The following is a 27,401-nucleotide window of genomic DNA, read 5'->3' as shown; positions in this document are numbered from 1 at the left end:
TACACACTCCTACTCTAAACTGCTTCTTTAGGATTAGCTTGGAGAATGCTGCTAGAACTACATTAATGCAAGACCCGAGATGCAACAGAGTCTCTGGGATTAACCAATCACAGGGTTTTCTTGACAAAATTTGTTGAGGAGACATTTGCCGTTGCCTTCCTCTGAGGTTGAGGGTGGTTCCCAAAGTCTGTTCAATGTTCAAACCACTACACCATGCAGCCATTTCAAAATTTTGGTGACAATGGATGTGAAGCAGGGATAGTTTCCACCAAATTAACTATGCCCTAACTAATCACTGCCCTAAGTAGGAGTCCTCCTATTAAAATCATAGGATTGTTTTCTTCAGATCATGTCATCACCTTATGAATGCCCATCAAATCAGCTTGGGACAATCCTATAAATGAGACATCTCAAATACTTTCACCAACAGCCCTGGTCAGATTCTGCAGATTTTGAGCTATGGCTTCTTTGTAAGAATACTCAAGAATATAAGTACATGTAAGAATACTCAAGAATACTGTGAAAAATGCAGCTAAAGTAATGAAGCTGAGTCTCCACATATGTTCTGCAGTTTTGTCAAACACAGAGGTCACAGTAGAAGCTGGGAAAAGATAACTTGATTCATTTGCACATTCTCATTCCCTCTCTCTTTGAAATCTTTGAATAGCCTCTCTCTCTAGGTGGCAACTATAAGAAAGCACTGTCATCTCTTCTCAGCCTAACCTACCTCGTAAGTGTATTGTGATGACACATGAAATGAGGATTGCAAAGTAACTTTAAACAATGAAAGCTGTTATAAAATCATTAGCGTACTGTTAAAATCATCCATTCGATGGTGTGTGGCACACTCTGGTTCATCCTTTGTTCTGTCATTAATTGTGTGAATGCTTTCATCTTGTTCCTTCCTTGAGGCTTCACATGGTAAGCAAGGCCTTTTTATTTTTCTTCTTTGTTGCCCAGCTTGGCATCAACTCCCAGTACAGCCTTGCAGCTAGAAATCCAATAGGGAGTTGGGCATTTTGCCTACGGTATCACATACAACAGCTTTTTCTAGCCTGGATGTCTGCCATTCAATGTGTCTTCTGAAGCTTCTATTCTCCCCAACCCCCTTCTCTTTTTAAAATAGAGTGTCCTACTGTTTCTAAAAGTTCCTACAGTATCCAAAAGTAAGAGAAAAAAAATAAATGTAGCCATTTTCAGGCTGTAAATACTCTCTTAGTATATTTGATCTGGAGTCCCTGGTGATGCAGTGGGTTAAACTACTGAACTGCTGAACTTGCTGATTGAAAGGTCGCAGGTTTGAATCCAGGGAGCAGAGTGAGCTCCCGTTGTTAGCCCCAGCTTCTGCCAACCTAGCAGTTCAAAAACATGCAAATGTGAGTAGATCAATAGGTACTGCTCCAGCAGGAAGGTAACAGCGCTCCATGCAGTCATGCTGGCCACATGACCTTGGAGATGTCTACGGACAACGCCGGCTCTTTGGCTTAGAAATGGAGATGAGCACAAACCCTCAGAGTCAGACATGACTGGACTTAATGCCAGGGGAAAACCTTTACTATATTTGATCCAGACCTTGAAAATGATAAGAGAAGCTGATTCTACACAGTCATTTAATTTGAGTAAGGATGTGGATTACAGAAAAATGGTTAATTGTAGAGTGCCCACACAGGTTCCCAGGAACTAGATGGCGTTTAGCACAGTGTCCACAAAGGCCCATTCATATTTTTCCCTTCCTCCTCCATCTGGATGCACTGACAAGAAGCAACCTGTCCAATACGAATCAGCACTAGATGAAAGCAGGGCAAAGCAAGAAAAGGAAATGGAAAGTTTCTTTGTTTGTGAGGTTTTTTTAACCTTCTGCTCAAGCTGTGTATTGTTTTCTTTCTCCAAATGCTTCAGTGCTAGCCCTGTCCTCACAGTCCCTTTGCATTTTGGTCTCGGATTCTTGTGCTTCATGGTATATATACACTGCTTGGCTTCAGCAGATTTTATGGCTTGATTCAAAATTTCCAATGAAGTCTTTTTTTTCTGAACATGCTGTTTCTGGCTGGATGCGAGTAGAAGGGAACATTGAGAATATGCATACATTTTGTGGATACCCCAACTTCCAGCCTGAATTTTATTGCCTATGTAGAGGGCTGCAAAGAACAATAATATATCAGCTTCATTATGTTCTAGGTGTTACAGTCTGGGGTTTTGGAACATGAGCAAAATGTAGGAATTAGTGAGGTTTCTTTAGATATATTCCAAGCAGAAGAACTGTTTGTAATCATGGTACTGCAATTCTATTTATGGAGATATTAAGATATTTTGTCAGTCCATTTGGAAGTGTTCCCAGGACACCAGTCACTCTTGGAGCTACAGTTGTTTTCTTTTCCTAGAGATTCTGAATCACATTTTGCAGATCTTAATATTTCATAACCTTTCCTCACTCTCTATTCATAATTCCTGTCCATACCCCAGTGTTGTCAGATCACGCACATTCAATGTATGGCTGGAGTCCAGGTTATCTGACATACATTCCTTTATGAGCCCATCTGGGGTCCAAGATCATCTGGAGAGGTTTTTCACTAAATCCCAGTATCTGATCACTTCCACTTTGTGGGAACAAAGGACAGTGTCTTCTTGATGGCTGGGCCCTAGGAGAGCCTCATCCTTACTTTTTTTCCAACAGTGGGAAAAAGCATTTCTGTTCCACCAACCATTTTAAAAATTGATGTGGCTTGGGATTTTAATACTGTGTTGTTTGTTTTTGAAGCTTTTTACAATGGTTGGTGTCATTTAAAAAAAAATTCAGTATTTTAATGTTTGATGTTTTAATTTTGAATTGTTTGCCTTTGATCATACATTTATATTTGTATTCTGGTGTTTTATTTCTTACATATTGCATTATTAGCTGCCTTGAGTTCAATTATCAGGAAACATGGGATATAAACATAATTATAATATTAAGTCATGGCATGAGAGAATACAATGATTAGAATGTATGCATGAAGTATGATTTATCAAGCCAAAAAAAGGGTGGGTCTGAAAATGTTGATGAAAATGGTAACATCAAAATCGTACGGAACTTTAAAGTTTAAACCATAGATTAATTAGAATATAACATGTCAGACCTAACTGCTGTTGACAAAAAGAAAGCGAGGAAGAGGAGACAGCTGGGATATACGTGTGTTGGGTCATCATGATCTTCACTATCACCCATTTTTCAGGACTTGGGTTCCAGCCAGTTTATAAAAATTAAAACAGATGTGTATAGCTAAAAGTTGATATTCCTTAAGAAATGTTCCAATATAATTAAATTATCACATAACAGCCAATTAAAATTATACAAAACATATAGGGTGTAATAAATAAAATTCATTATTATTATTATTATTTCTCATATTCAAGACCAAGAAAAATGGAAAACTTCACTCGCACATCACATTTTTATTTAACACAGTGAAACAAAATAGGCATTTGGTTCTCTAATAGCTATTCAAACAGAATGCTGAACCATTGGAACCTTTGTTCCAATCCACCATAGCTCTTCTTCTGTTCTTCTTTTAAACCAAGCCAGAGAAGAATGCAGGCAGACTTTTAAAAATCCCTCAGGATTATTTTTCCTTTCCCAGGCTCAAGACAACCCTAACAAAATGAAGCAGAGTTCATTCATCCTTCTGCTCTCTCAAGCTTGGAAGCACTAGATGAAACTGACTAGTTATCTGTAATCAATTATTTTTTTCTAATAGGCATATTGTATTGTAATTTCAACTTAAAAAGGAGTAACTTCACTCTTTTCATGCAATGGTTCCACCTTTTAGAAATAGCACATGGTTTATGCAATGAGTTATGCTCTGTTGTGAGTGCTGAGGTGATAAAAAAAGGTAGATGGGAAGAACGTATGTTTTTGGTACACCCCGTTGTATTCAGATTTTTTGCTTTTTTTGACCAGCGACCACTTTGACCAAGGACCACTTGACTAGGAAACACTCTCCAATATTAGTACCAAAAGGGCTATGAATCAGTTTTTGATCAACTTTAGATTTGGTTTCATTATTTAGGGTGCTGGTTCAGAAAATTAGACCACATCAGCTCTAGTTTCTGATACAGAACATATGCCATCCAGTAGTCACCATCTGCTTGCCCACAGAAAACCATATTTAATAATTTAAAGCTGATGTGGTCTATCCAATGCAATTTTCTGAATCAGCACCCCAAATGACCCCAGGAACAGGCCTAAAAATGAAGACACCAAGACATCCCCACTTCCAGGTGCCACACCAAGACTTCCAGGTGCCACATGGAACAGCTCTGCTCAGGGGGAAGGAGGAGAAGAAGCAGCAGCAGCCTCTTCCCTCCTGACATCCCCGTTGCCTCGACACTATTAGAGGGTTTCACAAGACCAATCACTCTCATTGCAATGGTGTAGTAACGGTGAGACCATGGACCATATTTTAGTTCTTGGGGACCACTGATGGTCCACGGACTACAGGATGGGGACCACTGGTTTAAAGGAATTTGATATTGTAACTATAAGAGTAAACAACCAGCATTCATGGACAGAATTGTAACTTCCAAGCTCTGTTCCAAACATCTAAAACAAATCTTATCATTTCCAGTGTGGATACAGGAAACCAGGAGTAACAGGAATAAAGTAAAAGGAAAAAGAGAAAAGACTTTCATGTGCTTATCCCATTAAGATACCCACACTGAGTGTTTCTCAGAAGACCTTTTGGCTGAGGAATTACTGGAGCCTTCTGTCAAATGCAAGCTTGTTTTATTCTTTTCCCCTGTGGTACAGGTCAAAGTTTGCCAGCTTAAATAATCTGTAAGTGGTATATTACTTCACATTCACTGGCAGGCTTTGTAAATGCCTCTGGCACCAATGTGACTCAGCCTTTCTGTTCTCTCTAGCTTTTATTATTTAGAGAGAATTGTGCAAACAGCATTTTCTTCCCTTGTAACATTTCTGGAGTGAGGTAGAGCCTAAAAAAAATTAAGAAGAGTCAGATACATTTGTCATAGCTTTGCTTCTGCCTCAGTAATTTGAGGTCTTCTCTCCTTCACAAATAATGGTGTTCTCTTATTTGAGACAAGAAAGCAAAGTTTGGAAAATGCAGGGTTGGAACCACACATCCCAGAATCACCCAGTGTCTATGCTCCAGTCAGCAGTTAGTTGGTACTAGAACTGCCAAGTAGTTAATTTAGTCATAGTCAGTCACAGGGTTGCTGGCAGGATAAAGCAAGAAGCAAAGGTGGTCATTTGTCCATCCAAAAACCATTCAACAAGTTAGCAGTCCAGATAAAGATAGGCAATAAGAAGTAAAATAGGAAAATAAATTATAGCCAATCAGGAAAACACAAGTGGAAGAATGCTAATCATCAAGAAGAAGGGCTGAAACCAGCTGAAATACCAATTAATGGCTGGGAGATTTAGAGAAAGCCATCTACAAACGCGGGTGACTTATTAGGTCTCTATTTCTGGCATTCCTCATGGTTCAGTGCTGGATATACATGAAACTGCTGGGAGAGGTCATCCAGAATTTTGGAATTCAGTGCCACCTATATGCAGATGACACCCAACTCTATTACTCCTTTCCATCTAATGACAATGAAGATGTCCTGACTCTAAATCAGGGTCTGCCATCAGTAATGGACTGGATGAGGGCAAACAAATTGAAACTTAACCTAGACAAGACAGAGGTACTCTTGGCGAGTCAGATGGCAGACCAGGGAATAGAAATTCATCCTGAGCTGGATGGGGTCACACTCTCCCTGAAGACACAGGTTCACAGTTTGGGGGTCCTCCTAGACTCAGCACAGAACCTGGAGACCCAATTGTTGGTGGTGGCCAGGAGGGCCTTTGCACAATTAAAACTTGTGTGCCAGCTGCGCCTGTTCCTTGAGAAGCCAGATCTGGCCATGGTGGTCCATGCCTTAGTTACATCCCACCTGGATTACTGTAATTCACTCTATGTGGGGCTTCCTCTGAAGAGTACTTGGAAACTTCAGCAGGTCCAAAGAGCTGCAGCCAGATTGCTAACTGGGACAGGTTACAGGGAGTGGACAGCCTTCATGTTGAAGCAGCTCCGCTGGCGACCAGTCTGCTACCAGACACAATTCAAATTACTGGTTAAAGCCCTAGATAGTTCAGGTTCAGACTATTTGGCCAACCCCATCCCCTTGTATGAACCTACCTGGACCCTGAGATCTTCAGGAGAAGTCCTTCTCTCGATCCCAGTTTCATCTCAAATTCAATTGATGGGAATGAGAGTGCAGGCCTTCCCGGAAGCTGCCCCTTGACTCTGGAACTCCCTGCCAGGGAAGCCAGAATGACCCTCTCTCTGATATCCTTCAGGTGGCAGGTTAAAACCTTTTTATTCAGGTAGGCTTTTAAACAAGAAGGTTTTTAAGATCATCAGGGGCTGCTGTGATTTTATATGTTTTTAATGACGTTTAGTACTGTTTTAATACTTGTATATTTATATATTTTAAGTTTAATTGCAATGCTTTTAGTTGTGAGCCACTTTGAATCTCCATAGGGAGAGAAAAAGCAGGATATAAATACACATCATCATCATCATCATCAGGAACAATGCAGTTCTCCTTGCTCCTCCTTCACTAGATGAAACATAGTGAAGGATCTGCAGCTTCCTCCTGTGGAGTAGGAATCCATCCCCACTTGTCTCGATTCCATCTCCCAATAGTCTGAGTCATCATTATAAGGAGCAACACATTCCTGGTAATCTGCTGCCTCCTCTACTTCTGCATTGCCTGACTCCAATGGTGAATTATGACACCCAGTGGGGGTGGTAGCCCTCCATTTTTTTTTTCAAATTCTGCAGCAAATCCTTTTATAGTACTAGGTTGGATACTAAAATAATGTTTTCTTTAATAATGCATTATGTCTTCTGAACTAAAATTCTTACCAGAATGGAAGAAAATCTCAGGTATACATGGCAGAATCTGGCTCAAAAATTGAAGTTAATTTAATATTTTATTTGTAAATAACATAAATGCAACTAGAATTGTTATTAATAAATTTGTTATTGAAGAAAGTAAATATATAGCCAATAAGGTAAAGGTAAAGTTTTTGAAACAAAGTCTAGCCATGTCCGACTCTGCGGGGTGCTGCTCATCTTCATTTCTAAGCTGAAGAGCCAGCATTGTCCATAGAAGCCTCCAAGGTCATGTGGCTGGCATGACTGTATGGAGCATTGTTACCTTCCCACCAGAGCAATACCTATCGATCTACTCACATTTGCATGTTTTTAATTGCTAGGTTGGCAGAAGCTGGAGCTAAGAGCGGGAGCTCACAGCAGCTCAGTGCTTTAATCCACTGTGCCACCGGGGGTAAGACAATGAAATATACACATATATTGAATATATATATATAAAGAAAAAAGTAATGAAAATAAGCTAGGTTGACTGTATATATGAGAGGAAAAATAAAGAAAGCCATTGTATTACCCTGAGTTGTTATTTAGATGACTGATGTTCATAAGACTTCAAATATTTCTTAAGATATAATTTCAATTGTTTACAACTTCCAATATGTGTGGGAACTGCGACTTCCATTTCAGGTCATCAATAACTTGTTGCAACTCCTGAGAACAGTCAACTGTTGGTTAATCTCAACTACACTTAGTGTAAAGAAGCCAACTTTGAACCTGGTTTATGAAATTTGCTGCTTTTGCCAACTATACATATGGTCAGCAGTAACTGAGGGTTCAGATGAAATACTAAGTGTTAGATTATCTAAAACAGAAACAGATGTTTCCAATTTGCTCCAGAGAACTGGAGAAGCAGTGAATACAAATTCAAGGCATGGTACAATCAATATTTCTTATAATGCTAAAAAATAAATTCCCAGCCCTTGGTTCACAGATGTTGCTAGATTTTAACTCTCAGAAGCCCCAGACAGCTTCTGGGAATCACGTTTGGAAAGCTCTGCACCAGTGGTTCTTAACCTTTGGTCCTCCAGATGTTTTGGACTTGTGGGAATTGAAGACAAAACATCTGAAGGGCAAAGAACCACTGCAGTCCAGCACAGTTGAGAATTACAGGGGAGTTAGACTACTGGCAGCCCATTGTTTTCAAAACGGCTGACTCCCCATTATAAGTGTATTTTAAACTTCAGTCTGTGATCTTAATTGCTGCTGTTTTTTTAAAAAAATGCATAACCTTGTGCATATTTTTACTCAAACTGAAACAAAATATCAAACACAGCAAGTACTCAGAAACAACACATTTATCATAATATCGAGCTCAGCACATTAAAGTCAGTTAAAAAAAATTAACAACTAAGGCTATTTCAGGGAATGCTTGCTGATCTATGCAAAAAATGTCTACATTTCTTTTGAAAACTAAGGGTGAGTCTCCCATGAGTAAGCCCATAACCTTGGCATCACAACAGTATTGCCCGTAGAAGCACAAGATTTGAATAAATTCCCTATGTGTTCAGAATATTTTTAGGACATGAGTGGGAAAACACTGGTCTTTCAGATATGAATTCTAAATAGCCAAGTTTCCCATCATTTTTCAAAACTGAATCACACTTCAGCACACATTTTCATTCAGAACTTAATATCTTATTCAAGAGCCTCTGCTTGTCTTCTCCAGGCCAGTCTGCAAAGTGTTGAGAAACTGAACAAAACCTATTGAAGACAGGCATGAGCCTATTAAAAAGAATCATGGTAGCTATCTATGATGAGATTAGGCAAAGCAAATGATCTACAGAGGACAGTTCTCTTTAATAAATCCCTTTAGATTTACAAAGATGTAATCTAAGGACTTTATTGGATTGAGGCAGGCAAACTGGCATCCCACGTTATCCCACAATACCATATATATCTTGCTATCAGTATACTCCCCATGTGATTTGCTCATCTCCCATCTGACATTCCTAGTTATTGATAAGTAGAACCATTCAACAGTCTTCCCAATCCCTTAATGTTCCCACCACCTACCTTTGTGGGATAGGTCCCTTCTGCTTCTCTGCTACCATAACAGCCATAAAGTTATGTCACCCCTCTATTAACAAACTAACTGGATTTTTTCTTTTATTTAATACTAGCCATCCCCTGCCATGCATTGCTGTGGGCCAGTCTGTGTGTATTTGTTTTGTCTGTGTGTGTGTATGTGTGTATATTAGGCCTGGGTAACAACGGAAAAATTTGTTTCTAAAATCGATTTGTATTTGGGGGGTTTTTTTGTTTCGATATTTAAAATAATTACAAAATTTTCCTTTTAAAAAGTTCGATATTTACAAAATTTCGTAAATGGTAAAAAATTAACAAATCGATTTCCGAAACAATAACGAATCGATTCGTTAATGGCGGACGCGACCGCGAAATACGCTAAAAAACCTCCAAAACCTTCTGAAGCTTCCCTCTCCCTCTGTTGTTGACTGTTGGTGTGATATTATAATTTTTTTTTCACTAATTAAACCATAAAACTGGCCCAGACATGCGGAAATAATAACGAAACGACCTCAAAACAATAACGAAACGAATACAATATCGAAATACGAAGCATTTACAAAACGTTTTTGAAAATTCGTTTTTTTAATAATTGCTCCAGAATGGTTCGTTATCGTTTTGTAACTGAAAAAAATAACGAATTATTAACGAATTACAAATTAACGAAACGAAACCGCCCAGCCCTAGTGTATATATATTTGTGTATTTGCATATATGTGTGTGTGGTTTTGTGAATGTGTTGTATTTTTTGTTTTTTGGCTTTTAAGTCTCTTCTGCTATGTTTTTCATTGTTTTTACGAGTGATGGTCACTCGTTGACCTGATAGGTGTATTGTGTCCACATTTGATGTCAATTCATCCAGTAGTTTTTGAGTTATGTTAATCCCACAAATGAACATTACATTTTTATTTATATAGATTTTACAATTACATTTGTATTTTTTGCTGTTAAATGCTGGAATTGAGTAATTGTGCTAAAAACAAGTTAAATGATTAAGAAAATCAGTAGAATGGGAAATTGGAGTTATGAGAATATCTAGTACAGCGGTGCGACCACAATATTAACAATAAGGTAGCTGAAGTGGAATAGTGGGTACATGTGCTAAAAGCCTACACTAAAATACTATATCAAAGGCCTTTACACTTCAGCATACTTCAATGCTATATACCTTTCATTCTCTGAAAGGAGACAAGACAAGTAAGGAATTTGACAAGGTCTGCCATGATCTTTTTGCGAACAAACTTGTAAGATGTAGGCAAGACAATACTACTGCTAAGTGGATTTGTAATTGGTTAAGTGAACGAACCCAAAGGGTGCTGACCAATGGTTCTTCTTTATCCTGGAAAGAAGAGACCAGAGGGGTGCCTAAAGGTTCTGTTCTGAGTTCAGTTCGAATTCTTTATTAATGACTAGGATGAAGGTTTAGAGGGGGTTCTTATCAAGTTTGTAGATGACATGATCACCATGTTTAAATATTGGAAAGGGTATCATAAGGAAAGGGAGCAGGCTTGTTTTCTGCTGCCCTGGAAACTAGGATTCAGAGCAATGGGATCAAATTACAGGGAAGGAAAATCCACCTGAACATTAGGGAGAACTTCCTGACCATAAGATCTGTTCAAGATTGGAACTCTCTGCCTCGGAGTGTGGTGGAAACTCCTTCTTTGGAAGCTTTTAAACAGAGGCTGGGTGGCCATCTGTCGGGGGTGCATTGTTTGTGCTTTTCCTGCATAATGGGGTTGGATTAGATAGCCTGTGTTATCTCTTCCACCTCCATAGTTTTATGATTCTAAGATGATGTCATGTTTGGATAGTCCAAGCCCCCATCAGCCACATTTGGATATCTAATTATTCTTCTCCTTGGTTTCCAGAAATTGTATTGCTTTAGACTGAATCCTCAGGCCATGGTATGATCTTTTGTAAATAAAGGACCCCTAAACCGACACATTCTAGCCCATAGAAAATAGCCAAACTTCTGTTGGCATTTGCATTGATGTAATGAATGAGCTTCTTCACTGAACTCCTTATGCCGCACAATTATGAAGGACAATTAGCAGTTTTTTAAAAAATCAACCTTGCTTTGCATGGGGATTATGTTTTCAAGGACAACCTCTGAGTTTCCTGGATGAGCCGTAGAGAGGTCTGGGCACATGGCCATTTTTTCATTTGCTAGTTCACTCTTGGCTAAGCTTTCCTACAGGGGACTGAGGAGATGCCTAATTTTCACTGCAGGCTTTTTAAAAGTAGCATTTAATCCCAATGTGTGCCTTGAATCCACAAAGTACAGAATATAAAGCTCTTTCCTGTAAATAAATGAGGGAGACGTCTTGCAGCCTACACAGATTTTTCTGTAAGGGGAACTCCTCCCAACATACGCTGTTTAACTGGTATGTGGGGTTTAATTAATCAAAACCAAACTCCTTCAAATGCTCCCTGGCTGCTTATTTTTGTTTAGTTTAGACCAAAATGATGTAAACCCAAATAAGAGCACATGTGTAAGTTTATCATTAATAACTTACATTATAACTTCATGATATGTTTTAATTTATATAAACCCGGTGTGAAAGCCAATAAATAGTAATGATTTGGCTATCTTGGGGGTAAATTCAGGAATCAGTGGGACTTACATATGTGTTGATTTATTCAGCAGTAGATTTAGTGGGTCGGTTATACCTGGGACTACCAATAGGATTTCAGCTAATTGGTTTTGACAACCAAGTCAAAACCTATTTGTCGGCAAGTATTATTTAACTATGCACTCATGCAGTATTCAGATTTCATATCAAGGATTCATGAGTACCCATCTACTCACCCCGAAAGAGGTCAATACATTATGAGCCCTGCAAGGAAAGTGCTGCCTTCCCATTTCCCCAAGAGTTTGGGATACTATATATAAAAGAGACGAAGGCAGGCTCAGAGATTCTCATCCTTATCCCACTGTGGGCTGAATTGGTATTCCCAGCAGTTTTTTTTTAGTGAAAATCCCCCCAGAATTTATATATGGAGTGCTATTCTTACAAATGGTATTGTATGCATGATTTTAACTGATAATGTCCTTGCAAATATTCTTCTCAACTATAATTTGTGTAAAGCTTTCCAGTAGGAATAATGAGCTGTCTTGTTCCAGCCCAGTACCCTAAAAGAAAAAGACACTTCACTGAAAAAGAAATCTGCAATAAAGCATTCAACCCAGGGTAGAGCAATTAGCAAATGCTCCTGATGATATGGTCAGAACATAACTAGCTGTATGTAATAGCCTAATGGTTGCCACCTCATAATAGTAGCACTTCCATTTTTAGAGTGCCAAAAATGACATTTTTGTTTTCCTTGCACAATAGTTGCACCCCCATTTTGGGCTGATTTTCCCCTTTTCCCTTTTTTATCTAAAGGCAAGAAAATTTAAAAACTATAAAATCTAGTTCTATGAAGCTCCACTCTTCCCTTCAGCCCTTTCCTCCAAGACAAGGCAGTTTACAAAACCTGGAATTGAGTTCTTTGGAGAAAAGAGGAATGAGAGATGATCCAAGTTCCAGAGACCTCCCTTCTAGGTTTTGTAAACTGCCTTGCCTTGGAGGAAAGGGAAAGGAGAAAACAATGGAGCTTCAGATACCTCGATTTTATAGTTCTTAAACTGCCTTACCTTCAGAGAAAGAAGGAAGGAAGGAAAGAAAAATTAGTCCCAAATGGTTCTACAGTTTTAAAAAACCAAACAGAAACAGAGGTGTTTGTCTGAGGCTGGACCATTCCTCCTCCCCCTCCCTTTTCAGAGGTACAACATTTTATTATATATTTTTAAATAAACAAAATCAGAAACCAGAGAATAAAGGCAGATTTCCTTTCCTTGCGTAATAGTCTCACCTCACCTTTTTTCTGAAAAAAAGGGGGAAAGTGTTACTATTATGTTTAGACCTACTGTCATGTGGTAACTTACCACATAAGGACTGAAGATTAGATGCAGTCCTGATGTCAGCAGCTTCTATCATGAGATGCAACCTGCCCACAACCACACTTTTGTCAAGACAGCTACCTGCTGGGGATGCTCCAGCAAGATTTACTCCACTAAGTCAAGGGTTGGACTCAATGGTTATGGGCCCCTTCCATCTCTATGATTTCATATTTAGCAACGGCAGAATAACTTAACTTGGGGGTTGCTATTTATGTCAGCAACACCGGGACTGGTATTGTGTGACTAGGAATAAGGCAGCAATAGTTGTATAAAGTAATCTTTCAAATGTGTGATGAGTGCTTTAGAAATTCATATTGCTAGTGAAAGAAAGCATATAATTATGATTGCATTAGAGATTCACATATTTCAGACTCCCTGTTACCTTGTCATACCTCCCCCACCAACTTCCTTGACTTCTTTAGAATTGTGATTGTTGATTAAAAGACAAAGATGAGATGAAAGTACATTTCTTGATAGTGAGGACTCAACTGAAGTATAATAAAGTTGCAGTCCAATGTTTTTAAAATTATAGATGCAAAATTATATAAACATCTACTGTATATATAAACATATTCAGTACACTAATGACAAACATACAGTATCTTTAAAGCTACCACCTTTAAAACAAATTAGACAAATGCACACACGCACCCATCATCAAAATAACTGCAAAAAGACATTTCATTAATTAGTGCCCACTTTGAAAAAAATGATTCATGCAAAAAAATAAATAAAGCTAGCCTTATGCACAACAGTTGGTAATTACTTCACAAACAGAAGACACAATTCAGTTCAACCATGGCTGTTTCATGGGAGCAGTTTATACTGTATCTTTTCCCATTTTCCCTCTCTTCTTCTTCTTTCCCTGTCTCTTTATTTATCTTTCTCATGATCAACTCCACAATTCCTCCACCAGCAAGCTTTTCTTACCTTCATAGGATCAATCACAACAGAAAATCTAAATGTGAGACACAGATGTGCTCAGAATCATATACTATGATAGACAGACATCTTTCTCTATTTGAAAGAGCAATGCTTCTAAATACTTCTATAATCTAGTATGATTCTGTGGCATAGCTCTTTTTGGCCTTAGGCTGGATCCCATCTATTAGGCTAGTCCAGGCATGGGCAAACTCTGGCTCTCCAGGTGTTTGGACTTCAACTCCCACAATTCCTTACAGCCATTAGATTGTTAGGAAATGTGGGAGCTGAAGTCCAAAATATATGGAGGTCTGGAGTTAGCCCATGCCTGGGCTAGTCTAAGTCATCTTGCTGCTCGAGGCAAAGGGTCCCCTTTTGCATTCAAGCAAACTAATGGTGAGTAAATTTCAGCCCCGGCATTGGGAAAGCACTTTCTATCACACTGGAGAGCAGCAAGTTGATTTATGGATCAAAACTTTGTTATGAACAAACACTATCTCCAAGAGCGGGTAACTTTTTCCAGGTCAAGAGAACAGCCAGTGGTCTGTAACTGTTGTCCAACACCATCTTCTACCTGAAGCAGTTACTTGAGTCCACCAATGATTATGCCTTAAAATTTTCGTCAGCTAGTATGTTCTGTCCTTTGCCTAATTTGCATATTAATTAGATCCCATAAATCTCTAACCATAACTTCCTTGAGATTTTCCTCCCTTGTTGGTAGAAACAAAACATATCTGATGCATACATTCTGTATTTCCTAATGGCCTTTAAATGCTACATCCAAATGAGTCAACAGAACATCCCAGAAGTGTTGTGAAATTATTCTGGGTTTATTAGAAATTAATCAGGAAATTACAAGAGTGTATGAAATTGCATGCTTTGTTCCCAAGAAACAATTAGAAGAAAGAGAAATCAGTGTCTCAGACCATGTAGTCCAAAACTTCAGGAAGGCCACAAGTCTCCTGCCATTTTTTTCAATTTAACCACTCTTTTTCTAATCCAATGTTTCTCAACCTTCCAAATGCCACGACCCATTAATACAGTTCCCCATGCTGTTGGGACCCCCAACCAGAACATTATTTTCATTGCTACTTCATAACTGTCATTATGAATCGTAATGTAGATATCTGATATGCAGGATGTATTTTCATTCATGGGACCAAATTTGGCACAAATACCTAATACGCCCAAATTTGAATACTGGTGGGGTTGGAGGGGGGGGGGTGTCATTTGGAAGTTGCAGTTGCTGGGATTTAAAGTTCACCTACAATCAAAGAGCATCCACCAATGAGAGAATTGGGCCAACTTCCCACACAGAACTCCGATGAGCAACAGAAAATACTGAGTTTTCTGATGGTCTTTGGCGACCCCTCTGGCACCCCCGCACGACCCCTCCAGGGGTCCTGAACCCCAGGTTGAGAAACACTGTTCTAATCCACTCTCTTTTGTGGTTTCCATTTTCACCCTCATGGTTATTTGGAATTCTGGAATTGAGCTTAAAGATATGTTGATAACAGATGTGAATGTATTAGTTATCCCAAAGGATGTTTTGACGTCTCTGAACATTAAAGAAAAATATTCCCTATTTTACCGTATCTGGAAACAAAGCGGTGCCTAATGAGGAGATCATCTAATCACAGAGGTGAGAACAGTTTAATAACATGGACTGCCACATAATTCTTGTTTAATCCATCCAGTTTTCTCCACACTGATGGAAACTAACCCTCTTGTGATTCTGATTTCCTAACTCCATGTGAAGTTGCCAGGGACTGGACATGGGACCATTTGTATGCAAAGTATGTGCTCTCCATTACTTCATTATGGCCCTTTCACACATTATATTTAAGTGAAGTTGTAATACAGCTCTGGCATACTGAATACAGTTTCTTTTGCTGCAGAGTTTTATTTGCTTGAACACAATATTAAGATTTTATTTTTATTTAGAGCCAGAATCCACAGAGTTTTAATTTTAATATGAGCATTGGCTTTCGTGATGCACACAGGAAGCATTGTAAACAATGCAAACAGAGTAGGCAGGGAAGATGACAAAAGAACATTTTAAGGCCACTGCAAAATAAGCATGTACAGAATTATTCCCTAATAAGGATTTTGAAGTCCATACAAACTATTTTTATCAGACTCCACAGTGCAATCCTAACTCAACCCTGACTTGGTGGATAGAATTAGCCATAAGCTTTTTCTGCTGGAAGAAATACCATTCTACCAGCACAATCTTCCGGCAGTTATCTGAGTGTTCTGCCAACACAACAGAACTATTTGGTTTCCTATTTTCTATCTAGAGAAGAGCCAAAAAAGGATAAAGGGAGTGGGGAGGTGGAATCACGTTACACAGATCCAAAACTCATTGCTGGCCAAGGACATAGTCACAATGCTGGCATAAAGTTATATCAGGGTGGTGGTAGTTCTACGTCATTTCTAGCATCCCTGTGCTGAGAACAGGAATTTCTGGTGAGTTTTTTTAGCATGTGTTTTCTGGTTGGATGAGTGTTGTAGACACCCCAACCTCAAGACAGCTTCAAGTTGGATTTTAATTCCTGTGTAGAAGGCTCCCTAGTAGATTAAGACACCCAAGCAAGTCTCAATCCACACATTTTTAAAATATTGGTGTGAGTAATTTTATGGGGGGAACAAGATTCAAGATTTATGCAACCAAATTGTTCCTATCAAGTGGTCATTCCATTGCCAGGCCTGAGTCAGTGGCATTAAGCAAAAATACATGGATGCACAACTAGTAATTTTGCATGAGCTTAAAATCCTGGAGCTCTCCCGTCCCCATCCTCATCCACATCCTCCCCTTCCCGCGGTCTCAAACAGATTGTGATTGTCACATTTGGAGTTCTGGAAATGAATCATTTGTGAACAGTCTGCATCCCTGCAATTAATAGCTCTAGAAAGTGGTGGGATCATTTTGAATAATGAATGAGCACAGTAATTGCACGATCTGTTCATAGAGAACCTGCCAATACAAAAAGACAGGCAAGAGAGCTAAACAACAGCAAAATGAATGAGTCAATATGCTGTTCCCCTTCTCATTCCCTGCCCAAATAACTGCATTGGCATTAAGCAAATTGTAGTAGTGTACATTGTTACAATGGTCACCAGACGTTCCAATATTTAAGTATCAGAAATTTATATAAACTGGAGTAGTGATTATTCAGTTGGAATTGAATGTGAGGAGGAAAAATGGGGAAATAAATGATTGTGCATTATAACATTCAAGTCTGGTAGAGAAGAAAATTGGGTTCATAACCTAGTTTTTCCTAGAGATGGGTGACTATGTTTTCCTTACTATAATGTTCATTATTCTTTCAAGCGCAAGTTTATTCCATCCTCATTTTGTAATAATTTTTAAACCTTAAAAATGCATTTCTGTGAATTTAAATAGAATTCAGATAACTAAATTTCTATGAACATTTTTGCAATTTATTGACAACATAACATTTTTCTGGTGTGTTACAGATAAAACCATACAAAACCTTGTTTCAAGCAGCATTTTATGATTCAGATTCTTCGGGTGAATTAAAGTTTTGCTAGTCCATTTATTTTAATAAATAATTCATAAAAGTTGAACAAAATTAATCACATTTCTCCTGATTGGATTACTGGGAACACACACTGTATAGCTGTTAAATTAATAAACGGTATAAGAGGAAAACTTCAAAATTTAATAGATTAATTTATCTGAATGGGTTATTGCTTACAGTCTATTCAGTCACAACCTTATTGATAAGCTCTGACCTAGCTTCCATCTTTTAGCTCTTTCTACTCTAACAAGTATCAAAATCAGCATTTACAACAGAAGCAGTACATGATCACTTGAAAATGGAAAGAACTAATAACTGTCCTTGTAGCTATAATTTTATAATAATTAGTAATAGTGAAATTGTTTTTGAATATTTAAAAACATTTTTACTGGAAATCTTGCATCTACCCTAGAAGGTTGGAAAGCATTTTTCACATCTCCAAATCACAGGGATGAAACAGAGATGAAGGAATTTATCTCAAAGCAGAGTGGGAAATGGACATTCTCCCAGTGTAAAATAAAAGTTACCATAAAGAGGACAAAGAGGAGGAGAAGGATGTAGTAATAATGATGCTTCTGAAAGCCTTCCTAAGTGTGGCTCCCCTCCCACACACACATCCACACACAAAAGTGATTTTTGAAAAAAATGAAAGAAGACTTCTAGCTACTTCTGGTTGCATCTTTTGGAGTAGTGCAGACTGCAGTAGTGATTTAGAGGGAATTAGACCTCTACCCTTGGCCTAATACAGCTGCATGAGCCTGTGGCTAAAGCAAAATTTAAGCAAGGATTTCATAATCCACCTTCTCAGCTAGGATACTGTGCCTATTCCCAGTTTTGATACATTATTTTAACACAAAGCCAAAACAGTATAGATCAAGATTTATATAGAGCAGTATCTCCAAAAAACTACAAACAGAAACTTCCTATCTGCAAGCTTTTGAGAAAAGGAAAACATAACCACACAATCTCTCCGCTATGAGAAGCTCAAGGGGACTAATTCTGAAAAAAACTCACCACCAAGACCTTTTTATTGTCATTGGGCGATGGGTGATTATTCTCAAATCACTTACCATTTTCACATACAGATTCAATTCTATTATGAAAAGTTAACATTGAAGGTTTTTATATGGCAATTGGAATCCTGGCAACAAAGTAATTTTCAGCTTCATTGCTGCATCTTACCTTCTTATGGTCCTCAATAAGGTAGATCTAGCTTCATTGTGGAAGGTAATAATGATACTGGTTGGAGGCAGATCTGTACGGTAGTGCAATGTAGTGCATCTGATGAAGGAAGAGAAAAAGGATAATGCATATGTTAGAGAGTCATAAGAGACTCAAAAAGGTGGCATTTGATAAATTGGGTTGTTGTAGGTTTTTTCGGGCTGTATGGCCATGTTCTAGAGGCATTCTCTCCTAACATTTTGCCTGCATCTATGGCAAGCATCCTCAGAGGTAGTGAGGTCTACTGGAACTAGGAAAATGGGTCACTAGACAGAGCAAGAATATCCTGTCTATATCTGGAATCAGCCATTAATATAGGAGCATGGCAGCTTCAACACAATCTGCCCACTATTTCGACCTTCTCTCTATATCCCAAGGCACATGGACATTTGAACAGCCAGTTTTTCACTGGCTGCTGAATGTTCTTGTTGTTTGGACCACAAAATGGAGATAGTTATTAACTTCTTTTGGTGATGATATTATTTTGCTGATTATAAGATGTGTAATTTTGAAATATTTAAACCCGTCTTTTTGTACAGGAGAGTGTCTCGATAAAATAATCTTATCTTTCAAAGTATAGAAATATTTTCACATGTTAATCTGAGGTGTTAGGATGCCGCCTTTGAATTTCCATTAACGCCACAGTTCAATTCAGGTCCATTTACTTCACCAGTAACCAAAGACAACCATTTAAATACACAGCTAGTAAAGGTTCCAACTAACAGGATATCTCTTCTAGATAGCTTAGGTTTTTGGTACCCCATAGTTTGTTGTTAAATGCCTTCAAGCTGACAATTCATGGTGACCTCAGGAATGTGAACCTCTGACTATGATTTCCTGCTGCCTTCTAACCTAGTAAGCATTACTGACTTTTCCAATGAATCATGTCTTCCTGTGATATGGTCAAAATATGACAGTCTCAATGTAGCCATATTGGCTTCTAGAAAGAATTCAGGGTTGATTTACTTTAGGATCCATTTATTTTTGTAAAGTTTGCCTCTTGATTTTTTTTCTTTCTCACCTTCTCATTATTTAAAGTATTCTTGGCACAAATTAGAGCAATTTTTTTTTACCAAGCACTGACTCCAGAATTCCATAATATTGCTTATCTTTAAGAATACAATGGATTTTGAAGGCCTTAGTATACAGACTCCCAAGTTGAGATCCTACATATGCACCTTACAAGCCCTCTCTCTGTGTTTTCATCTCATCCACAGCTCTACCAGGTCATTTTGAGTCTCAGCCAAGAAAATAACTAGTTCATTCCATCCCATTGTTGTAGCCAGCTTGGCATTTTGTTCCTTTTGCCTCTGATGCGAATACCTTATTATAAAAGCTGAATGCATTATCTACTCTTCTGTAGAATGAACAGATGGATGAAAAACTATTAGTTTTTCATGATGCCCTCAGTATTCGACAAGGAGGAAGGAAGGAGTACAGAAAAAAAGAAAAAGAAGTACGGTGGTACCTTTAAGACTAACTGGTTGTTATTTTTGCATAATCATGATCATTTGTGAATATAAAACCATATCTTCAGATGCAAGGACTTGAGACAACTACGATGAATGAACTGCACTTTTCTGCCTTCCTCTCACCATGACATGAACAATCCTGTAGTATCCTTTTCAATAGGTAAGAAGACCTTTGTAGGCTGATATTCCACAGGGTTTTAAAAAACTTTCATCACGCTAAAAGGGTTTTTTTTTTGCTTGTAACTTTTAACATTAATTGGTGCTCTTTTTGAAAGATCACTCTTTTGAGTTTTTTAAAAACCTCTTTGATGTGTTTTGTTGGTTTTTTTCCTTTACAACGGGATTTTGTGAACTCAGAACCATGAAGGCTTAGAACTTCCTTTTTGTGTTAACACTTTCTGTTTTGACCTAACATTCCTCTATGGTTTCTGAGGCTAGCAGGGCACAAACTTCACTAAACACATTTAGAAAAAGAGAGAATGGGGCAAATGAACTACATTTTATGAAATGAAAGAAGAATTTGGGTCAAGCAGAACATGAAAATATATTTGATGCAGTCTACTCAAAAAGTGAAGGAAACAAATGATGGAAAGCTCTATCTGGTAGAATCCTGGGAGAAATCTGCTTCGTCACACATATGTAATTTGGGTAATGCATCATATGTGAACTACCTCCTGAAAAATATTCCCTGGAACAAAAGGAAGCAGTTTAATAATGCACCCAGATTAAAAGATGTATTAATTTTCCAATTTATCATGAAAGCCTGTTCCTGTTACATTTCATTCCTACAGCTAATAATAAACATGTGGTATGAAATATGGGAGAAGAATTAAATGTTCTCCTATCTTTCCTTAAATGCTTTCTTTGATTGAAACACATTAATGACATTTGGCTGAAGTTTGGTTATACTTTACAGAATGAACACTGTAAAGCATTTTTGAGGTCCATCTAGTCTAGATTAAACGCCTGCTTCTTTCCAAAATGCTCCCATGTATGTCATAGTGAAGACAGCCATGCTTCCAACCATCACTTATATCCACAGCACACAGCCATTAGTCTTCCTGATTTGTTGAACTCCAAAGTCCAGATACCCAAGCCATAGGATATGGCTAATAAAGAGGGTTGCTGAAACCTGAAGCTAGGAGGGCCATGGGTGATTGAGATCCACACATTTAAAGCAGTCTCCCCTATTGTATTGTCTCTGAGATTGCACCTCTCAAAATCCACAGCATAAGGGTAGGAGATTCTGGGATTTACAGCCCACCACACCTGCAATGCATCAGGTTCTGGAAGACCAAGCTGGTGATGTATTGCTTTTTTTAAACAGATATTCGGTTTTATTTATGAACACATTTATTAGCTATTGAATTATCTGTCTCCCTCCACAAAATTGATCATAACTTTTTAAGAAGGTTCCATGATAGTGGACATTGTTACTAACTGGTGGTCATCACCACTTTTCCAGATAATAAATTCTGTTGCTCCATGATATGTTACATGAATATATAATAGCCATATCAAATAATAAATTTACTTTGATTTAGTGTTGTGCTATCTTGTCAACTTTACACTACATCTCTGAATATATTAGATGTCAGCAACCAGTAGTGTTCAAGCCATTTGAACCATTCAAAGTGATGACAATGCACTCTACATTATTTTCCTAAGAATGTCCCCTTCTTTTCCAGGGGAGGGGGACTCCAAGTGGCATCATATAACAAGACAATCCAAATTCTGCTTCCTTCATGTCTGATTTTAGGTGTAGAACCTCTTTACAAGAGGGTTGAGGTAGATGGGAGTGGCCATCCATTTTTTAATAAATGATTTTAAAATGTGATTACAAAGGGAATATTCAGAAAAGCAATAAAGAAGAGAGAGCGAACTGGGATGAGGTGAGGAAGAGAAATTATATAGGATTTGAGCATATAGATTTATATTACCTGGCTGTATTTCCAAAAACACATTTCCTTGAAGTTGCTAGCTAAGGTTCTTCTGATCATTGAGTGACAGCTGATGTATTATTATATTTCCAGTTTTGAAATATAAAGTATTTTTACAACTACAAATGATCCAGCAATTTGGACCATCAATTGAAGGAATACAATTAAAAACATGATGTACAACTATATTGGCATTAGCTAAGAATGGTGTCTCCTCTGAATGTATGTCAGGAGGAGGTAATGGGTTGAATAAGGAAAAACAAACTGAAAATTAATCCAGACAAGACAGATCTGCTGCTTACTATCAGGGTCACACAATCCTGCATGGGGTTACCTTCCCTGAAAAACTGCATTTGTAGCTTGGAGGTGTTCCATGATCCATCACTCTAAATATCAGACCAGATAGATGTGACATAGCCATCAGCAGTGCTTATTATCAGCTTCAGCTGTTGTGCTAGCTGTGTCCCTTTCTAGAATGAAAAGTTGGACTTCTGCAAGGCACTGTACATTGGCAACCTCTGTACCAAGTTTAGAAGCTCCAAAACATGGCAGCCGGACTGTTTTTGTAGGAGTGAACATAATTTTAAAACTTAAACTGCTTTAACTTTTAAAACCGGATAATTTTAAAAATATAGTTGCTATCTATTACTCTTTTTTATTTTCAAAAATTTCAAGTTTTTAAAAATCATTTATTTTTGTTTAACTCCTTATTTATTTTTATCTGTTTGTCACTCTGAGATCTTATAACACAGGTTAGCATATAAAGATTGTAATAAAATAGAATTAATAAGCTGATCTGGCAGCTAAAGTAAACAGCAACCAAAATTATTGTTCTAGGCAGAAAAACACATACACTAATCTGGTATTAGAATATCTTATAGAGCTCTTAATGTAATGTAATCAGAGGAACTAAGCAAACCAATATTATGTGAAAGCTGAATGGTAGCTCCCTAGGCACATTTTGATGCTGAGTAGAACATTCAGGAAATTTGTTAGAGATGGCCTCTACTGTGGTCTTGAGTCTTGAAAACTGATAAAATATGTTGTGTGCTGACATGAGACAGTCTCACAAATCTGTTTAATGATGTAACTCTAAAACAGAGATGGGAACCTCTCTATTTTGGTCCACGGTTTGAAAGGTTCTATGGAACTGATTTGTATACATATGTTTCATATCTGGGATCACCTATACATTTCTCATACAAAACGAGGCTGCAAACTGGAAAAGGTTAAGAAAACCTGATCTAGATAAGGACCAGATCTAAACTTAATTGTGATGGCTATATTGTGTGCCTTCAAACCACTGCATGTGATCACATTGGGTCAATTGGTACCTTCAGTGTGTTGCATGACATTGTGCTCTTACTTGAATGCATCCCCACTACTACATTGACTAAGCTGGCAAACACAGATCAGGGCTCACATTGGTGGTGCCCAGCTGAGTATGAGATGCTATCTCCAGAGCACTGCACATGGCAATCAATATTATTTTCATTTTTATTTCCAGAATTTTATTCAAAAAACATTTAAAACATTTTTGATGGAATTTTGCTGGGATTTTTAAAGAGGTGTTTTATTTTTATATGTTTGGCTATATTATTACTACTATTTATAGTTTATTATTAATGTTCTTGCTGTGGCAGCAACTGTTAATTCATCTGTTTTTATTTTGTTATATGAAGTGTCATGCAAAATATTTTTAATTTAAAAAAAAACCCAGCTCAAGCCATATTTAACATTCCATTCATATATAAGGTTCTAAAACTGCCAGAGTCATAATTCATATTACTTTAGGCAATATTGTACATTAAATATTTGTCACAGTGAAAGCTGAATGTAGTTCTGAAATAATCAATGCTGTTTGGTGCTTGTCCAGTACTTTGATATTTGGCAACGTTTATTGAGTGCCCTAACTGACAATTACAATATACCACTGTGTGATTTGATTACAGTAGACAACACAATGATTAAGGACCTCATGACATTAGATAAATTCCCTGTCATACAACACTTCCTCGACACAGCTGATTGAGCAAGCAGGTGTTGTGGGTGATGTGGGGCACCAAGTGACAGATTCTCCCTGCTGTCCCAGCATTTGCCCCATTGCTCTTCAGATTCCCCCACTGTCCTCTGCATCAAGAACCTCAATGTGATGAGGTCCTAAGATTCATAGAATTGCAGAGTGAGAAAGACCCTCATGAGCCATCAGGTCCAACCCACTGCTGAATATGGATCTCCAGCTAAGGATCCACAGCAAGAGGCTGTCCAGCCTCTTTTTCAGAAGGAGATTTCACCTGCACTCAAGGAAATCAGCCCCACTGTCAAATCATTCTTATGGTCAAGAAGATTCTTCTAACGTTAAATCAAAATCCACTTTCCTGTAATGTAGAACCATTACAGAAGGTTCTACATTCTGGGGCATCAACAAAAAAGGCCTGCCCCTTTCTCTCTGTGACCACCCATGTGCTATTTAGAGTACAATCATGTGACCCCCCTCCCCGGGGGGGGGGGGTTCTCTTCACTAAACTGAACATACCTTGATCCTTCACTCTTTTCTCAAATATTTTATTCATTCATTCTTGTTATCCATCTCTGAACCCAATCCAACTTGTCTTAAAATGAGGCTTTGGAACTGAATGCAATCATCCAAACAAAGCTTCACCAGTGCAGAATATAATGGAACTACTGCTTCTTCCAACTTGTTTTTTTTGCTCAACATTTTTGAAGAAGCAGTTTGTGATAAAAAGATTGCTCATCGTTGCATAGAAAACAGCATTCTTACAGACACAAAACACGTCTTTTAGCAGAAATCACACAATTCTCACACAAAAGCTATATATCCATGAAAGATAATTTTCCAAAACACAGAATGTGTAAGTACCAGAAGAAAACTGCAAAATCTTGCCTTTTTATTATTCTTCCAAAGGACTTGGTAACCCCATATTTTGTCCAAGAGATAAATAAAGGAAACTATCTTTTTTGTCCATAAAATTTTAATGCATAGAAAATAACTTTTGAAAGGTGTTAAGTTTTCTAAGCAAGTAAATTCTCTCATGTTGTTTTATTAGGTTTATTAAATTCCCAGTTGTGCAAAGTGTTTTGTCTATGAGAAGTGGAGTAGAAGCCTCCTGGAGACCTCCTAATTCAACAGAGAAGTTTGATTACTTAGAAAGTGACTCTGGCACACAGAAGGACTTAGAACAAGCATTGGGAAACCCAGGCCCACAGGCTGGACGTGGCTCCTTGGGTTCTTTCCTCTGGCCCTCGTCTGCCTTGGCCCTCCTCTGAGCAGCTCTCGGCAGCCATGTATCTCCTCCTCTTGGTCTGGGGACATGGTAGGCCACCGTGTCCCCAGGCAGAGAGGAGGGCCAGGGCAGAGACACGCAGCTGCCAAAAGCTCTCTGGAGTTCTCCCAAGAGCCCTGGGCAGCCATGTATGAAACCTTCCCCCCTGCACCAACTCCCTGGTCTCCCCCCCCCCATGCCATCTGCCCTCAGCCTCTCCTGCCCTGCTCCCCTCCACTCCAGTCTGCCCTGCCCCACAATACAGTCCCCACCACAAAAAAAGTTGGTCCCCGCCTGACTTAGAGGCAAGCACATATACAACCAGATCTCCACATTCACCATTTTAGGGGCACAGAATCCCTGTAAAGTGGAAAACAGCACAAATAAAAAGTGCTATTTTTAACCAAACCAAATATGGGTACACACACTCTAAAGAAATGCATAGTTACCATTTTCAAGTAAAACACATGTGCAGTGGCAGTGTTTTAATTTTCGTATATTTGTATATTTTAAATGATTATGCTGATGCTTTTATGTTAAGCCGCTTTGAGTCCCCTTTGGGGAAATAAAGTGGGATATAAATAAATATAACAATATATAACAATATAATAAAAGCAACATCTCGAAACTGCATCATTTTTCATCATGGTTTCCCTCATTTCCCACCCCACAAGAAACATGGAAATTATAACTTGGTGAGGTGCTGAGAATCTCTATTAGTGATCCTCAGCTCACCACTCTGGTCATGATAGGGCAATTTATGGGAGCAGGAAATGACCATTAACCCAGTTCAAGTCTGTAAGATAGATATAACAGTGTAAATAAATAATATTACACTTTCCCCCTAAGATATAAATAAACTAACTTGGCTGAATCTCTTTCAGTGTCTGGAAAAAGGCAAACCAATTCAAATAAATAAATGGAGCTGAAAGACTCATTTCCGAGATCGAACAACGAATCACAAACATTGCAAAATGAGCTCTCCCACCCAGATTCTTGGACCTTTTTTATTAACTGTTTTATTAAATAACTTCCTATATTGAAGACAGCATAGAATTAAATAAGAATGTTATTGGGGAAAGAGGTGCTGGAGAAATAAATAATTCAAGGCAAAAGGGTTTGGGAAATGTAACAAGAAAAAAGGGTGGTTGAGAAAAGGCATTAGAGGAGGGAAAGAGATTCAGCAATAATGCATTCATAACACATTTCATTTTTATGTGGGATATTAATCTGGAGGGAGAGAATAAAAGTCTCTGTTATGAATGCTACTTGTTCTGTACAGGTATAACCCAAAACTCTGGGCAAATTGGTTTCTCACGGCTATTCATGTGCACTTTTTTACTAACTTCTTTCAGATGTTTGCCCTTCCATCCTCTTGGAGAATAGCGCGGCCAGCTATCAAAAGAAGGTCCACAAAAAAGAAAGTGGTTTTGGCAGGATGATAAATGGAAGCTGAAGACCTCAGACCACTAATACATGAAATTTCAATAATATCTGAGAGCCATCTACAACAAAATTGGATATGTTAAAGGATTTAATATATTTCCAGGCTTCTAGGCCCACATAAAATTTCTCTCTCATTTGTCCTCTCTTTTGTCATAAGAGTGTTTGACACTCTGTGTTTATTTATCTACATGCATTTAGGTATTTATTTACATGTAATTATGTGATTAAGCGTACTACAAGATGTACTATAGCCCTGTATCTTTCCAATAGGAATTTCTGTGACATTTTTAATGTGCACATCAGCCATGCTGCTTGCCTTTATTACATCTTTGAAATTACTGACTTGATAATAGGATGAAAATTGCCTCAACTAACTATTTGCCTGAGATTTAGCAGAAAAATAACAACTAATCCTGAACCGCAAAACCCTCCTATACCTGGCTACAGGCTGTTCTGTCTGTCTTTAACTTGTTCATTCTTATTTTATCATCCTGAAAAGTCACATTCCATATATTTGAAGAGATTAAGGAGGACAAAACAAGAGTACAGAGACTGAAGAGGAATGGACCATTGTACCACCGGGTAGATCAAAGTGTGTGAGTTGTTCTTTCTGTGACAGAGTATCTATATACAACAGAAACATTCTGTTTAGTATTTCTAAGT

The 27,401-nt window shown here is 38.1% G+C and overlaps 1 protein-coding gene across 1 annotated transcript in view; it reads right to left on the bottom strand.

The window, feature by feature from the left end:
* The window catches only part of GALNT14 (polypeptide N-acetylgalactosaminyltransferase 14), a 289,099-nt gene that overhangs the window by 69,601 nt on the left and 192,097 nt on the right, over positions 1 to 27,401 (bottom strand). The window contains exon 3 of the mRNA XM_060754143.2: positions 18,558 to 18,656. Within this exon, the coding sequence (XP_060610126.2) occupies positions 18,558 to 18,656 (99 nt within the window). The remainder of the gene's footprint in view (positions 1 to 18,557; positions 18,657 to 27,401) is intronic.

The sequence above is a fragment of the Anolis sagrei genome, chromosome 1 (genome assembly GCF_037176765.1).
Source record: "Anolis sagrei isolate rAnoSag1 chromosome 1, rAnoSag1.mat, whole genome shotgun sequence".
Lineage (NCBI taxonomy): Eukaryota > Metazoa > Chordata > Lepidosauria > Squamata > Dactyloidae > Anolis > Anolis sagrei.
The sequence above is the reverse complement of the archived record's forward strand: the minus strand, read 5'-3'. Positions and strand labels throughout refer to the sequence as shown.